At 38.7% G+C, this 17634-nt stretch overlaps 1 protein-coding gene across 2 annotated transcripts in view; it reads left to right on the forward strand.

The window, feature by feature from the left end:
• The window catches only part of syk (spleen associated tyrosine kinase), a 61080-nt gene that overhangs the window by 6424 nt on the left and 37022 nt on the right, over positions 1-17634 (forward strand). The window contains exon 2 of one of the 2 annotated variants that reach the window (XM_023338049.1): positions 9340-15738. The exons of the other annotated variant lie outside the window; for it this stretch is intronic. Within the exon in view, the coding sequence (XP_023193817.1) occupies positions 12923-15703 (2781 nt within the window). The 5' untranslated portion in view covers positions 9340-12922 and the 3' untranslated portion in view covers positions 15704-15738. Of the gene's footprint in view, positions 1-9339; positions 15739-17634 lie in introns of those variants that run through there. 2 annotated transcript variants of the gene reach the window in all.

Here is a 17634-nt window from a genome sequence, read left to right on the forward strand (position 1 = left end):
CTCAAAGTAATTCAAATTAATTATTGAACCAAACTTGGAAAAAGTTGCTTCTGCCATTAACAATAACTTTAAGCACATGTAGTCTGAAGTAGACCAGAAATATAATCTATGCAGCCGTTCCTACAGAAACATTAATGGAAGTGTTGCATCTGTGAAGATTAAATGTTCCATATAGTAAAAATATCTAGCTGCAGTGCATGTACATAAACAGCATGGCTCAGAAACTACACATTTCTTTGTCAGTTGGTTAAAGTTAGCTAACTTCAGTTGAAACCGTGAAAGGGACTCACCTGTGATGTGTTGCCCTTCTCCTCCTGAACGTGCAAAAATAGCAGAAATTTGATTTCAAAGACAGTAGCAGCATCTTGACAAGGACCAGGCCTACTGGGCTCTCAGCACCCTAGTTAGCAACCTTAGTTAGCACAGTGACTTTACTGTGTTGAGTTCAGGACACCACTACAGGAACAGAGTTAAAAGAATCTTGCTGCTGATGCTGAAGGATCAAGCAGCAATGCAAACTAGATAATTATTTGTTTACATGACAAATAACAGTCTCCATTTACTGTAAACCCTACTATTTATCACAATTACAAAATGAAAAACTCTCTAGACCAGGGGTCCCCAAACTACGGCCTGCGTCATTTGGTCTGGCAATGCCGGATCTGGCCCGCCTCCTCATGCCAGAGAGCATTCAGTGTATTTTTTCATATATTGTATTTTCTGGTTTGTGGATTTCTCTTCAACCACCAGGGGGCTCTTGAGCAGATGTTAAACTAACTTTCCCTCAAATATATACTAGTCAGTCCCAGTCACCGTTTCACTCACGGTTTTTTCCATTTCCATTCTGGGTAAAAATCTATCTAAAAGCGACCGCGAATGTGTCGTAGTCAGCAACCCCCCCCCCCCCCCCCCCCCGTCGACAGTTTCAAAGACAGAACAGCCCCCCCCCCCCCCCCCCCCCCCGCCGACAATAAGTTTCTAAGGTATCTTTCTCCAAAAACTAAGACCGGCCCCCGAGCAGAGAAAGGAACAGCTATGTGGCCCTCGCAGGAAAAAGTTTGGGGACCCCTGCTCTAGACTATTCTCTACTAATAGCACAATATTCAAAACCAAGTGTGGGATTTGTGAAACTTCAATGATGGGTGACTTTACAACTTGTATGATTTTGGATAACACTAGAATTGTTCTTTATTGAAGTTTCACAAATCAGATAAAGGTTTTACAAATCCCACACTTGGTTTTAAATATTCTGATATGAGTTGAGAATAATCTAGTCCAGATTTGAAGAGTCTAGGTGTTGTAGTTTTTTAGCTAGAGTAAATTAAAGATGCTGATTGCAGTGAAAAATTAGGTGGAATTGCCCTTTAGCCATTTCCCAAATTGGAAGCAGCAATTGGAAACCAACTTCAGCTTCATTCAAGCAAGAGGGGCTAACATACAGTTCTCTTAATGTTAATGATCAAATGCTCTCATAAATGATGGTGGCGTTGGCTGTAGGAGTTTGCTTTGCAATCGGTGGATCGCCAGATCGATGCCTGGTCTACTGCTGAGATTTCAGTTTGGTGTATTAAAGGCATTATTAAAAAAGAAACCAAAATATCACACCAGCATTCTGTTCTTTGTAAAAAATTATTTTGCAGTCTTGTTTACGCTTTTACATTGTAGATCTAAACATCAGCAAAATTTGTAATTTTGGCTGATTGCTACTGTTAAGTTTAGGGTAATTAACTGCTGGCAATATTACAATTTTTTAAGAACTTTACAATTACTTATATTTTTACACTATATTTCTGTATTTTCTACATTCGTGACTGTCACAATTATTTAGGATATATGTTTATTCAGTTATGATAATGCCATGTATTTTCTACGGCAGTATAATGCTGTGAATATTCTGGTCAGTAACTGCTGGCATTTTACACTTTTTTACCGTAAATTTACTGCCTTTCTTTGCAGTTTCGACTTACGGTAGTTCCATGTAATTTCTACGGTAATGCAATGTTTTTGGGTACGACGGTCAAAAACTGTTGGTCTTTTACCATTTCTTACCGTAAATTTACTGACTTTCTTTGCAGTTTCGACTTACGGTAGTTCCATGTAATTTCTACGGTAATGCAATGTTTTTGGATACGACGGTCAAAAACTGTTGGTCTTTTACCATTTCTTACCGTAAATTTACTGACTTTCTTTGCAGTTTCGACTTACGGTAGTTCCATGTAATTTCTACGGTAATGCAATGTTTTTGGATACGACGGTCAAAAACTGTTGGTTTTTTACAGTTTTGTACCGTAAATTTACTGACTTTTTTTACAGTGTATGTTTTACTAGTTTTTCATGTAAAACTTGCAGTCAAAATTCTAAATGTCGTTTTTTTTCCTTTGAAGGAAGGAAGGGATCCAGCAATGTCAAATATTGAAGTTACATATTTTTCAAAACTTTATTGGAACCCCAACAGTACATCTTAAATATTTGGGCAAGTTTAAGACTTAGTGAACAGCCAAACAAAGCCAACATGGATGAGTTCTGAGTTGGTCTCAGTCCTGAACTTCTCCAGAAATCATCAAAGGGTTGCTAGAAGATAAAGAAAGAAAAACATGTTTTAATACACGAGATAAACAGCACATTAAACTACATTTATGTCAGTTAAAGACAGACATGATGAAAAGGAAAGATTTAGTGGACAGACAATTTCTGACCTTCCTTCATTGTAGCTGTCCTGTCTATTAGAAATGAACAGGACAGATACAGAGAGACAGGCAGAGAAAAAGGCAGACAGGGAGAAAGATGGAGTAAGAGAACTGATTGTGTGTAAATGTGTAATTTTACCATTTTAAAAGTTCCACTGGTTCATGAAGGAGGAGAATGGAGACACACAGGTTCACTGTTGTTCTAGTGTTGAGCATAAGTCATCCTGTTGGTTGATGTCACTTTTCCGTTTGTAGCTTTTGTTCTTCTTTTCATGGTTGAGGCTTATGAATTGCCTAGAAACAGATGGGAGACAGTTTAAAATTACCCTTTTGTTTTTAAGTACATATTACATTTTTAGATTAGATGCCTGTGAGCTACCAAGTATGTTTTGTAAAGGCATTACTGAAATAGTTATCATAGTAGTTATCATCAAGATCTATTTTATTAGATCTATTTTAATTTCTAGTTCTTGGATGCCCCACTCTTTTATGATACCATGAAGCCCATATCAAACATGGACATTCTCAAAAAATGTTTTGTCTCAAACCAACCATGTCTAAAGATTCTTAGTTTTCCAGGTTTTTACATTCGGGAAGGTTTATAGAAACTCAGTTTGTTTTAAACTTTGGTTTAGAAATGTTCCTCTACATTCATTTCCTGTGATGAAGCGGCTCTCTATTGTCCTCATTCAGCCGGTGAAGACTGGTGTAATTCGTGCACGTGAAATTGCAGGCTAGTAAACTAGATGTGCACAACGTTGGTTAAAGACCCAACACAAGAAAGTTGAAACTATTCAACTCTTGTTGCTGTCTGTCTGCTGTCACAGAAAAAGTATTTCGCTGTTCGTAGTGTAACGTGTTGCTGTGAACTAGATAACCCTCAACAGGAGAGAGGCTCTGATGTCAAAATAGAAGGTTCATTAATCTGCGTTATGTAGTATTAACGCATTAAAATGTTGAGGTTAATTGCGTGCGCTAACGCATTAACCAGGGCCGTGCAGAGACCTTGGGAGGGGCAGGAGCTCAAATTTAAAAAAGGGGCACGTTGAACAAAAACACAGTACAACAACATAACAACAACCCATATTAATCAAGAATTTAATTGGATCCTACTATATCATTGCCATCATGCGGGGAAATGCAAAGCAAATACAATCTATATTTTCCCCAACAGGTAAAAAGTTGCTGTTTCTGCTGCTGGAGGGCTGAGCTGGTCTGAGACTGGAGCTGTTAAACAGACCAGAGGAGAGAAGGTCTCTGGTTATAAAGTTATGAAATAAGCTAATTTGCTGCCATTTTACTAATGAAGCCCTAATAATATCTTATTTACTCTCTAGAACAACCTGGCTGCAGACTGATTTATAGATCCAAAAACTCAATGGGGTTAACTCTATATAACAATTTGATGTTAGCACCTCTGAGACCTAGAATTATAAGACTGGAATATCAAGGCAAAGAAAACTCAGTAGCTGCTGGTAGGGGCCATTCAGGGGCCTCCAGACTCTCAGGGGCCCCTAGAAATGGTTTAATTGTAACACAGACCATAGAGCTAAACCTGTAGCATCCATTTAGGGAGAATAACAATGTTATTACATTTTATTTAATGCATTCAGCTGAGAAAAAATAAATAGTACATCTAGGATATAATTAGGAAGTTTACTTTGTAAAAGTTTAAAGAATCATCTCGATAGTATGATTGTTGTGTTACCATGGCTACAATATGGTGTGATCTTTGTGTTTGAATTGGGTTTGTTCACAAATACATCACAGTAAAATAACCAATAATCAGTGATTGATTTTAAACTCTGCCAATAAACCTGGTCTCCCTCTCACAGAATCACCTCATCTATATTTAAACATGTTAGCAATGCTGAGGTTCTTAGTAGGACGGGTTTCGGGGGGGTGGGGGTTCTGTCTAAGGCCCCATATTACCTTGGGCCGGCCCTGCATGAACAGCCGCTACGGTGCGCATCTCTGGAATCTACCTGGAATCTCCCAGTGGCCCTTAACAGTCTGCTGATGCTTTGGAGACGTTTTGATTCATTTCATTGTGGCATGTTTGGCTTTTTGCTGAGTTCTAATTATTGCTACAATATTTTCACTGATGTTTATTTTGTGAACTCTAAATGCTCTGGGCCGAATCTTCCTTTAAGACTTGAGGTTCTGCAATAACTTCTATTTACAGCCGCTCACCTCCAGCCCAGATCCAGTCAGCAGCGGCTTTAACCCGCCTGGTAGAAACGTTAAGGAGAAGCAGAGCGAACAGTCAGCAGGGTGGTACCAGGTGATACCATCTGGTACCAGTTGGTACCAGGTGGTATCGGGGCTTTGAGCAGGGTTGCGACTAGCGGTGACAGTCGGTACCGTGTCTTATAATCAGGATGTCTGATATAAAGACAGATATTCTTTATATCTGCTGGTGGTTCCGACTCAAGCTGCCTGTAGTGAACCGGGCCTTTAGCAGAATGATGAAGTTAAAGTCAAAAGTTTTCTCTGCAGCTGAAACATTTCTGTGTTTAGGGGCGAGGCGGGTTTTGTCCCGCTATTGCAAGGACGATTCTAAAAACATAAATAGAAACAGTTTTTCTAACGTCAACATCAGACCTACGTTTTTATTCACAAACAAGTGTATGAAAAAATATTCTTGAGCATAATTTGATAGTTAGAGGACACAGATCCGCCCCCTCCTCCTCACCATGAACCCGGTGTCTGAACAACATGGAGGCTCTGAGAGTCATTATTAGACTGATGGCAGCCAGACTATTTTTTTAAACTAAATTATTATATTTAGCTAAATATTATTGCTGAGGGGCACAAACAGGCCTTCTGACAAACAGATTAAAAATTAAAAATTAAAAAAATATTTTTTTGAAAAAAAAAAAAAACAACAAAACACTCAAAAAGGGCACTAGGGGCATCAAAGATAAAAAGGGCAGTGGCTTAAGCCCCGTTCACTCCCTTTGCACGTGCCTGGCGTTAACATTGACAGTCCTATGTGGGAGAGAAAATAAATAAAAAAACAGTTGAGGAGTCCTACCCTCATACAACTTCCACAAAAAGACCAGAATATAGCCATCTACATATTCTAGGTGAACTGAACTAAAACCCAATTGTGTTGCACATAATGTTAGCTGAGAAATAACCGAAGTTAGCTTTATCAGGCAAACAAGAGTAGCTCAATATCACCACATAAAATATATTTTCGTACACAAACACAAAATTGCAATATAATGTTTTTTAAAAAGTACTTACCTGGTGAAAGTCATTGTTGGCCCGCCGTCTAGCCTGTGAACGTTCGCCTCCAGCCGGTAAAAATTCCACAATGCAACTGTACATTAAAAATTTACAGTACAGGTGTAAATTTCCGCACGTGATCCAGTGGTCCAATCACATCCCATATACTTTCCATACGCATTTCAGATCACAGAAAAAAGCTGTATTTTCAAAACCCAGTCACCTTACTATATTTTTATGCTGTAGTTTTTACAGCCATTTGTTACAGTGTACTTGGGCATACTTAAAGCAAGACTAATAATCGGTATATTTTAAGTTTGTTAATGATTATTTAACTTAAAGCATGCTTTTTCAGAACAATTATTTTTGCTTTGAACTGTATAAACATGCTTTTGAACATGCTAAAGTGGAACAACTTCATGTGCCAGATTACAAAACTTGCCTCTTCGCAGTGGAACAAATAACAAAAGGGAAGAAGAAGTGATTATAACAGTAATGGAGGAGCCTGGACAAAAGAAGAAAGTGAGGAGGAGCATTAGGAACAAACCCCCAATGATAGACAGGGTAACACAGGAAAAGTCAGGTATGAACCGACAAATGCATTAAAGAAACACATTTAGTTTAATTATACCAATATTAATCAGGTCAGCGCAGGTCAGCTGGCTGGTGTCCTAACAGACATTTTAACACCTCACTGGACCAAGCCACAGTGCCAGCCTGTCTCAAAACTGCCTCCATCATTCCGGTGCCAAAGAAACCTCAAGTCACCTCTTTCAACGATTACTGGCCTGTGGCACTGACTCCCATCATGATGAAGTGCTTTGAAAGGCTGGTAAAAGAACACATCGTCTCCAGACTCCCCTCCACATTCGATCCGTTCCAGTTTGCCTACCGCTGAAACCGCTCCACTGAGGACGCCATCTCCTCCGCCCTACACCTGAGCCTGGCTCACCTGGAGGAGAAGAACACTCATGTGCGGATGTTGTTCCTGGACTTCAGCTCAGCGTTCAACACAATCATCCCACAGCATCTGGCAGAAAAACTGGGACACTGGGGCTTCAGCACCCCCCTGCGCAACTGGCTGCTAGACTTCCTCACCGACAGACCTCAGTCAGTCCGGATCGGACAACACACCTCCGATGTCATCACCCTCAGCACAGGCTCCCTTCAGGGCTGTGTCCTGAGCCCTCTGCTGTTCACTCTGATGACACACGACTATGTCCCCAGGTTCGCCACCAACCACATCGTGAAGTTCGCGGACGACACAACGGTGGTGGGCCTCATCAGAGACGACAACAACCTGGACTACAGAGAGGAGGTGGAGCAGCTGGTGGACTGGTGCAGAGACAACAGCCTGATCCTGAACGTTGACAAGACGAAGGAGATGATCGTCGACTTCAGGAAGAACCGGCCCAGCCACGCTCCACTGCTCATCAACAGCTCGGCTGTGGAGGTGGTCAGCAGCACCAAATTCCTGGGGGTGCACATCACAAACAACCTCACCTGGACTGGGAACACCACGTCTCTGGTCAAGAGGGCACAGAAACGCTTGTATTTCCTGCGGAGGATGAGAAGAGCACACCTGCCCCCGCCCATCCTCAAGACGTTCTACAGAAGCACCATAGAGAGCATTCTGACCAGCTGCCTCTGTGTGTGGTGTGGAGGCTGCAGCGCCTCCGACTGGAAGAACGTGAGGAGAGTGGTGTGGACAGCAGAAAGGATCAAAGGGGTCCCAATCATTATCAGTTCTGATGATGTCACATACATAGTGAGTCCACAAGTCTTAAAATTGTAAGCCAAATTTTTTTCTTTATTATTTTTCTATATTCTTTAAAATACAAGTGCTTTCTTTGTTTAATTGCTCTATTATTCTTGTTTGTAGGTTTCTGTAAAGTGCAGTGGTGCAGTGAATGGGAATGTTCTGTTACTGATCCTCACTGTTCTTAAGAAGGAGAAATGTCAGTTTACCTGGAGTAATTCTGGAATACTGTGACATTGTATTAAAACAATACTCTGTCCTTGTTGAAATATTTTTCAAATGTCCTCTAAGTGTACCTGTTTTTATTGTGCTAATTTTCATGAGCATGTTGTCTGTAAACTTTGAATATATTTACAATTTGTACAATTCTATGGTAGAATATTGGCAATGTACTCTTGAAAAATGTGAATACATTGAATACACAATGTAATTTTTACAGCCAGAAAGTGTGTTGTAATTGATCCTTCTGTGTTCTGGTAGCCTGATGTGTTTGCAGTGCTGTAGTGTGTATGAAGCATGCAATGTATGAAGTGGCAAAGCAGAATAATAAAAGACATTAAGTAACTAAGAAGTGTACTTCATTAGCAATTATAATAAACCAAACTTTTAATTGGAGCATACTGTGACCACAGTACTAATATATAGAAAATATATGTTTAGTAGACATTCTAAATATATATTTTAAATGAAATTCATTCACAAAAATGGTACACTTAAGATGCTAATCAAAGCATGTACAGTATATATTACATTAAAAGCCTTATACTTAAAGTGTACAAAGAATAACTTTAGTTCTACAAAAATTATGTGATAGTACACTTAGTACACTTCAAATTGTGATTTTCTACAATTTAATTACAATTAAAATACATTAAGTACAAACTTAGTTCTTCCAAAAGAACATGCTTTGAGTCCAAAACTCCTGTACAAACTTGAAATTTACTGATGATTAGTGATTAGTCTGACTTCAAGTATGCTCAAGTATGGTAAAATTGAATATACTGAATATACTTTATTTTTCACAAGGGTATAATCTGAGACATGATTACATATTCAGTTGTTAAAGACATGAATATTGATTCTCTTTCCGTTACTATTACCTCCACTTTGACTTGTGAACATTTTGTGACTCCTGATGAACTCACTGCTCATTACAATACTCACTTAACTCATATTCTGAATTCCTTTGCTCCAGTTAAAACACGATCTGTTACCTTTACTCATTCTGGTTTACTCCTGAACTCTGGTCCATCAAAGCCAAATGTCGTCAGTTGGAATGAATACATAAGAAATCTGGTCTTGCAATCCACAAGGACATATACCTTTCACATACTCTACATTACAAGACTTTAATTTCTCAGACTAAATCTGCTTACTACTCTGGCATAATTTCTTCTAGCAAAGGTAAAACCAAGATCATGTTTTCACTGTTCAGATCTTCTGTATGAACAGTTCCAGTCCAGTTTTTGCCCTGGTCACAGCACAGACCAGGGCAGCTCATTCTCCTTGATCTCAGTGCAGCTTTCAATGCCATCTCTCACACGGTCCTGCCCCACAGACTCTCTTCCATCGCTATCACACAGACACACACCCCTCGCTTGGTTTCAGTCATATCTCTCTGGCCGCACTCAGTTCATCCAACTTCCTGTGTGGTTTTAGGTGTGCGCCAGGGCTCTGTCCTGAGGTGGACCCATCGTGGGGGGCATCGACAGAGGAGCTTGGGCCTCGGGAGGTGGCAGACCCCACGGAGGAGGTCCTCCGGGCGACGTTGGTGCAGGGAGAGTTGAGGGAGCAGGAGGGAGCTGGCAGATGGTTCCGGAGGGCCGGCAGAGGGCTAGGAAGGGGCTCTGGGAGGCGGAGACTCGAAGGTAGCACTGGGAGGTGACGATGAGTCTCTGGGGCCGCTGGGAGGTGACGAGGGGTTACTAGGGGGCGATGAGGAGGCACTAGGGGGTGACGAGGAGTCTTTGGGGCCACTGGGAGGCAACGAGGGAGCCCCGGGGCCACTGGGACGTGGAGACTCAGAGGGAGCACTGGGAGGAGGAGGCAATGAGGAATCACTAGGGGGCAATGAGGAGGCACTGAGGGCACTAGGGAGTGACAAGGGACCACAGGGAGAGGAGGAGAACCCACTTAAAGGTGCGGGCCACGCAAGGTATCCCATGATGCATTGTGCCACCAGCAACAGCAATTAAACCACATTTTTATTTGTCACAAAAATTAGTTTTAAGATGGTGAAGGTAAAAACATAGACTCCAAAGCTTCATTTATACAATCAGTTCATCAAGGAAGAGGCTACTTTCAGCTAATTAAAGCTCGTATTGACTAGTTTTTGGCATTTACATTTTAATATATAAAACTGCATCGTGAGTGAGTTGCATGCAAATGACTGTTTCACAAAAAAAAACAGTGAACAAACTATCACTGCTTTCCATATATTACGTTGAAGTTTGAGCAGAGAAACAAATAACAAGCAGGAGCCAGGAACTGTTTCAAACAAGTATTTTCTTTTTATTTAAGTCGTTTCTAGTTTTAAAAAATACTTTCTTTCTTTCGCACTGCATGCTGGGAGTTGGTGGAGGAGCGTGTGGTGAGTGGGCTGAGAGATTGAGAATTTTCTGACTTTGTTTTCCCTGTCTTTATTGGGGGTTTTTGGATATTGTTCTTTAAATATTGTGGTTGTGGAGTTAGATTACGTATTTTTGGTTATTTTTCTGTGTGTCATACCGGCATTTTGGCGCAAAATGCCGGACATGGACTTGACAAAACTAACGAGGCAACATGGTTTAAAGATAATACCTAATAGTCCTACTATGACGGTGGAGGAATGTAGTTTGGCGGTGGGAGAAATTGTAGGCTGTAGCAGCATTAAATCTGCTGCTCGGATGAACAGCGCGGTGGTCATTTTTGTTGACAGCGTGGAGAAGGCAAACAAAGTGATCGAAAAAGGCATTGTTGTGAACGATGTGTTTTTGTCCGTTTCCCCATTGAGTACTCCAGCGAAAAAAGTTACGATTGCGAACATACCGCCGTTTATCAGTGACGAATTGTTGGTGAGAGAGCTGTCGCGCCATGGGAAAATTGTTTCCGCGATTAGAAAAATGCCGTCGGGTTGTAAATCACCGCAGCTGAAGCACGTTGTTTCACACAGAAGACAGGTCCTCATGATCCTGAATAAAAAGAATGAAGAACTTAACTTAGTTCTTAATGTGCGAGTGGACGAGTTTGATTATGCCATTTATGTAAACTCGGGCACATTGGTGTGTTTTGGTTGCGGGGAAGTTGGTCACTTGGTTCGGGTGTGTCCTGGAAAAAATCTCCCTCCTGATAATTCAGCGCAAACTCAAAATAAAGAAAGCGAAAAATTGACAGATCAAGCTGAAGTTTCAGAGTCAAGGAGCGCAGTGACAGTAGAAACGGAAGGGCAAACGTCTGAAAAAGATGATCACAGGGAAAGAGAAGTACAAGAGATGTGTGCGTTAGAGGACGGAGAACAAATACTGAAAAGTCAAACGGTGGACGATTCACAGGAAAGGCAGGAAGGTAATAGTGAGGAGGGACAGAGTCCGAGTTTACTAAAGTCTCTTCAGGGGGAAACAGATACTGAGGAAATGGAAGATGAGGGCTGCAGTCAGACACTAGAGGAAGATGCCTTGGAATTTTCTCAAAAAAGGAAATTGTCTGAAAGTATTATTGGTTCTCAAACGGAAAATGATGAAAGAGATACGGAATTAGAATGTTCTGGAAAAGTTCTAGAGTCAGAAAGTAATATAGATGAAGAAGAGGAAGGTGAAGATGAAGGTTGGACTGAAGATAGTTTGGCCTCATCTTGCAAATCCATTGTTCAAAGTCAACAAAGGAAAGGTTATGGTGTGATAAATATAAAACATTTTTTAAAAGTTACTAAGAATATGAAAAATGTAAAAGTGGAAGATTTTTTTCCTGACAAGAAACTGTTTTTCATGCATGTGAGATCTCAGTTGAACAATAAAAGAAAAGGGGGATACAATGATAAAGAAGTTTACCGGTTAAAAAAATTAATTGGAAAACTTAAGCAAGAATTCAACAACAACGATGAGTTTGACGTTTAAATGTCTGTTTTTTTCTTTTAGTGTTTTTTCTCCTATCTTTGATAATGAGCCACTTCAGAGTTTCTACTTTAAATCTGAATGGAGCCAGAGATGCGAAGAAGAGAATCAGCGTGTTTGAATTAATGAATTTAAAACATATAAATGTGTTAATGGTACAAGAAACACACAGTGATTGTTTAAATGAAATAGATTGGAGGAGGGACTGGGGAGGAGAAATTATTTTGAGTCATTTAAATCAGGCCAGTGGGGGAGTTGCAATTCTGTTTTCGAAAAATTTTCTACCTGTATCTTATCAGTTTGAGGAAGTAATCAAGGGTAGATTAATGGTGGTGAAAGCAAAATATGAGTGTTTTAATATTGTGTTTGTAAATATTTATGCTCCCAATACAAGAGTAGGGAGGATTGGTTTGTTGCATGAACTTGAAGATGTTTTGTGTAAGTGTGACACGGATGATTTTCTTTTTTTGGGTGGAGATTTTAACTGTACAGAAAATGATCAGTTAGATAGGAATCATTTTGAACCTCATCCAGCTTCGACAACGTTCTTAAAACATTTGATTGATTTATTTTCATTGGTTGATATATGGAGAGAAATGCACACTCATAAAATACAATATACATGGGCTAGAAACACAGATAATTGTTTTTCTGCAGCTAGGTTGGATAGAATATATAGTTTTAGACATAATTTTGGAATTTTTCAAAACTGTAGTATCCATCCTGTAAGTTTTTCAGATCATGCTTTGGTTTCTTGTAGTGCTTTTATTGCAAATATCAAACATAAATCTGCTTATTGGCATTTTAACACTGCTTTGTTATTGGATACTAATTTTAAAGAAACGTTTATTGCATTCTGGAGTATGCATAAAACTAGAAAATAGGATTTTGCATCTTTAGGGCAGTGGTGGGATCGGGGGAAAATTGAAATTAAAGAACTTTGTCAACAGTACACTGTCAATGTTTCATCTAGTTTAACCAAGTCTATTAGAGATCTGGAGATTGAAATAGTGGAGTTGCAGACTTCTGCACAATCCACAGGAGATCGAGGTCAGTTTGAGAATCTCAAGTCGAAAAAAGCTGCTTTAGCTGATTTGCTGGGCTCAAGAACACAGGGAGCGCTGGTTCGATGCCGATTTCAGAAAGTTGCTTTAATGGATGCGCCGACAAAGTTTTTCTTCTCTTTGGAAAAGAAGCAAGGACAGAGCAAGTTTATGCATGGTTTGAAATCAACTACGGATGTTCTTTTGACTGCAGACAGTGACATCAGGCGGAGAGCAGCGGATTTCTATGCGGATCTGTACAGCTCGGAATACAGCGAGGATGAAGACAGTTTCAACGACTTCTGCAGTGATCTTCCAAGAGTCTCTGTGGATTTTGCCAAGGAGTTGGGAGAGCCCATGACTTTGGAGGAGATTCATGCTGCTTTGCAAAGTATGGAAGGTGGGAAAGCACCTGGCATCGATGGACTTCCCAGTGAATTTTACAGAGCGTTCTGGTCTGACCTCTGCGTTGACCTCTTGGAGGTTTTTGAGGAAAGTTTTGCTGAAGGATTTCTACCACAGAGCTGCAGGAGAGCAGTTCTCACATTGCTACCAAAGAAAGGTGATCTCCAGGAGATTAAGAACTGGCGACCTGTTTCACTGTTGTGTACAGACTATAAACTGTTGTCAAAGGTGCTGGCAAACAGACTGAAAAAGGTGATGGAGCAGGTTGTTCATCAAACGCAAACCTACTGTGTCCCTGGCAGGTCGATGATTGATAATATTTCTCTTATTAGAGATGTTTTGGACGTCTCCAGATCATTGGGATGTAACACTGGTTTAGTTTCTTTGGACCAGGAAAAGGCTTTTGACAGAGTCGAGCATCGGTACCTGTGGAGGGTGTTGGAAAGGTTTGGTCTCGACTCTAGTTTTATTGCCAAGATTATGGTTCTATATGAGAACATTGAGAGTGTACTGAAAATTAATGGTTGTTTATGTAAACCTTTTAAAGTCACAAGAGGTGTTCGACAAGGTTGTTCTTTGTCTGGAATGTTATATGCTCTGTCTATTGAACCACTGCTAAAGAAAATCAGGTCAAATATTGAGGGACTGGTTTTTCCAAGTTGTAATGTGTCTTTCACTTTATCAGCGTATGCTGATGATGTCATTATTATTGTTAAAAACCAAGAAGAAGTGAATCATTTAGGTAGAATTGTCGAGTTATTTTGTAAATTGTCAGCTGCTCGTGTCAACTGGGTTAAAAGTGAAGCTCTGGCTATAGGAAGCTGGTTTAGTGGACTTCCTCAACTTCCAGGAGGTTTAAAATGGAAAAGAGGGGGTTTGAAATATCTTGGGGTATATTTGGGAGATGAGGACACAGAAAAAAAGAACTGGGAGGGAGTGATGGAGAAAGTGGAGGGTAGGTTAGCGAAATGGAGATGGTTGCTACCGCAGATGTCTTATAGAGGGAGAGTGCTCATTATAAATAATTTAATTGCTTCTTTATTGTGGCACAAGTTAGCATGTTTGGAGCCACCTGTTGGATTACTAACTAAAATTCAATCTTGTATGATTAAGTTTTTTTGGGATGACAAACATTGGGTTTCCCAGGCTGTGCTTTTCTTACCTAAAGAGGAGGGTGGACAAGGATTGGTCCATCTAGAGAGCAGAACTGCTGCGTTCAGGTTACAGTTTATTCAGAAATATCTCATGGGGAGGGAGGAGGATATTTTGTGGAAGCCAATAACAAGTATTATTTTGAAAAGAGTAGGAGGTCTTGGTTTAGATGTTTCTTTGTTTTTGTTAAATTGTAAAATGTTATTGTTGTATGAAATGCCAATGTTTTATAAAAGTTTGTTTAGAGCGTGGACGATTTTTGAGTGGAAAAGAATAGAACCAACTGTATCTTTGTTTTGGCTTCTAGAGGAACCTTTAATTTTCGAAGCACGTTTGGCGTTAGAAGATAGAGTCGGATTGTCCAGAAGACTGCTGCAGAAAAAAGTTCTGAAGTTAAGACACATTGTGGAGACGGCTGGATCAGGACTTCAAAACACAGAAGCGACGGCTTCTTTGCTTGGATTGAAATCGATTCGAGTCATGAGGACTATTTTAGATCTCTGGCTTGGAAAATTGACTTTGGATGAAAAGCAGATGCTGGTGGACTTTTGTAATGGAGAAGAACTCCCTGATTCTAAGGATCCGTTTCCAGAAATGGGACTGAACATTGATTTCTCAGAATTGACGGGCCATCTCTTGATCGCTCAAAAAGATTTTGTTTTTTGTATGTTGATTGGAAAATATTTGTATAAACTGGTTGTTCAAGGATTGAATAAGAAACAATTAAGTGGAAGAACTGATACTGTTTGGAGAGACAGGTTTAAAGTCGGGGATAATCAGAAACCAATATGGAGAGTTTTTTATAAGCCCCCTTTGAGTAAGAGAGTAAGCGACCTTCAGTGGAGGATTTTGCACGGTGCTATAAGTGTTAACAGTTTTATAGTTAAATTTAGAAAAGATTTAAATGAATTATGTCCTTTTTGTGAAGAAGTAGAAACTATTTTTCACATGTTTCTTGAGTGTAAAAGACTTTCACCATTGTTTTTCTTGTTCGAAGATGTTTTTAAAAAATGTGGTGTCTATTGGTCTGAAGTAGCGTTTATATTCGGTGCAGGCTATACAAAAAAGGAATCTAGTAAGTGGAATTTGTTAAATTTTCTTATTGGACAGGCAAAATTTTCCATTTATATTAGTAGAAGAAATAAACTAAATGGTGTTTTGGGGGAAAATGTCGACAGGATGTTTATTCTGATGGTAAAACATAGAGTAAAAGCAGAATTTATGTTCTTTTCATTGATGAATAACTTAATGGAATTTTTCTCTTTGTGGTGTTTTAATAATGTCATATGTTCTGTGTTTGATAGAAAGCTAGTTTTCAATTCAATGTTTGCATGAAAGAATGAACTAAATGCTGTCAAACTGTATTTTTATTGAAAAATAAATGTGGTGTTAAAAATCAAAAAATCTTTCTTTCTTTCTTTCTTTCTTTCTTTCTTTCTTTCTTTCTTTCTTTCTTTCTTTCTTTCTTTCTTTCTTTCTTTCTTTCTTTCTTTCTTTCTTTCTTTCTTTCTTTCTTTTTTTACATACAATTGCTAAATTAAAATACAGTAATCAGCAAGAAATCAGCACATTGGTATTGACCAGTAGAAGTCTGATCAGTGAAACCAATAAAGGAAATTATAAAGTTAATACAGAATGGAATGCATAAAAAAATGGATTTAAGCACAGAAACTGATATTCTACTTATATCAGATCCTTGCAGGATCTAAATTCTTCTAGTCACAAAGAATAGAATCAGGACATTGTTGTAAAACAGTACTATTATTTTTTGAAAGCTTAGTATATACTCCTTGACAGAAAATAGTCTTCTTTTAACTCCTTGAATTCTGTGAAATGTTTGGAACTACCTGTAGTTGTGTTTCTCCATGTTGGACATGCTGTTTTTGTCCACAAGGTGGAGCTAAATTTAATTAAATTGTCTGAGTAAATTTAAAGTGTGTAGCTTTTTAAAATGGTAGTTTTAGAATTGTATTAATATGTGAGAAGAAAAATAACATTACTACCTTTTCAGCCTTATAAAACTGATCAGGAGTTATTTAGCAGGATGATCGTTCATTTAATTACCCATTTCTATTATTAGCTGTACAGCTGGAGATTTTACACAGGCAAATATGATAAAGCACATGCCAGTGTTGTTAATAATTTGGACATATTTAGACTTACTTTGAACCACTGAGGAAGTGAAACGTGTTAACTTCCTCCATGGGGAAGACAAGACAGCAGCTTAGACAAAGTTGCTCTAAGGCGACACGACAAAGACCATAACGGGTATGCTTCACTTCACGTAGCACAAATTTTCCGTTTCTCAGTTCACTGACTCCAAATGAACCTGAACTACTCCCTCCAGAAGAGGAACATAAAGTCTATCTAATCTCTTTAGCTTGAAATGTCACACCATTGCACAACCTCTCTTATGGTGTGTTGAATATAGTTCTGTTCCTCACCTTACACCTTCAAACAACAGATACATTACAACTTTGCATCAGTTCTTTAATTTGCAAAGTTTCTGTAAGTTTTTAAGTGCATTAACTATATTGAACATGTTCTTATTGCTAAATTAGTTTCTAAAAAAATAAAAAACATGGCTGCTTCCTGGAGTGAAAATCCTTCATTCCAAATTAATGAAAAGCTTTTATTGTGCATAACACAAAATTCATTAAAAAGAACTTCAAAGAAAAAAAAAGCTTTTAAAATAAGTAGCATTTAGTTGAATCTTCTAGTTCATTCACATCTACAGTTTTTACGGTGCACCTTGTCTTTCACAAGCATTTTAGTTTTGCATTGACCTTTGTTTAGTAAATAATGACAGATTGTAGTTGGTGGTATGTATTTTTGTACTAATGAAATAAAATAATTTTAGAACCTTTTTTAAAAAGAAATATATTATGTACTTTGTGTCGTTTACACTGTCGGTGAAAGGTTTGTCTGAAATAAACTAAACTAAACTAAACTAAACCTGGTATAGTCTAATTCAATTAGATTAAAAAAAACTCTTGGATAGAACATGACTATGTCTAGACTAGAATAGAACAGGATATACACACTCAACAGTGGACATAAAAATATATATATTGGAAAAGCTTTAAGCTCTTTAAAGTAAAATATAGACAATAAATAAAGTACTAATACTTATTTTGTATTTGTGCTTTCTTCTAGAATGTCACTTATTTTACTTTATTTTGATTTTGAATCTTTGGATTTTAAATAATTTTATTGTTTTCTGCTTTGGTTCTGCATCTTGTTCTTGCATGTTGCATGTGACAACA

The sequence above is a fragment of the Xiphophorus maculatus genome, chromosome 8 (assembly GCF_002775205.1).
Source record: "Xiphophorus maculatus strain JP 163 A chromosome 8, X_maculatus-5.0-male, whole genome shotgun sequence".
Lineage (NCBI taxonomy): Eukaryota > Metazoa > Chordata > Actinopteri > Cyprinodontiformes > Poeciliidae > Xiphophorus > Xiphophorus maculatus.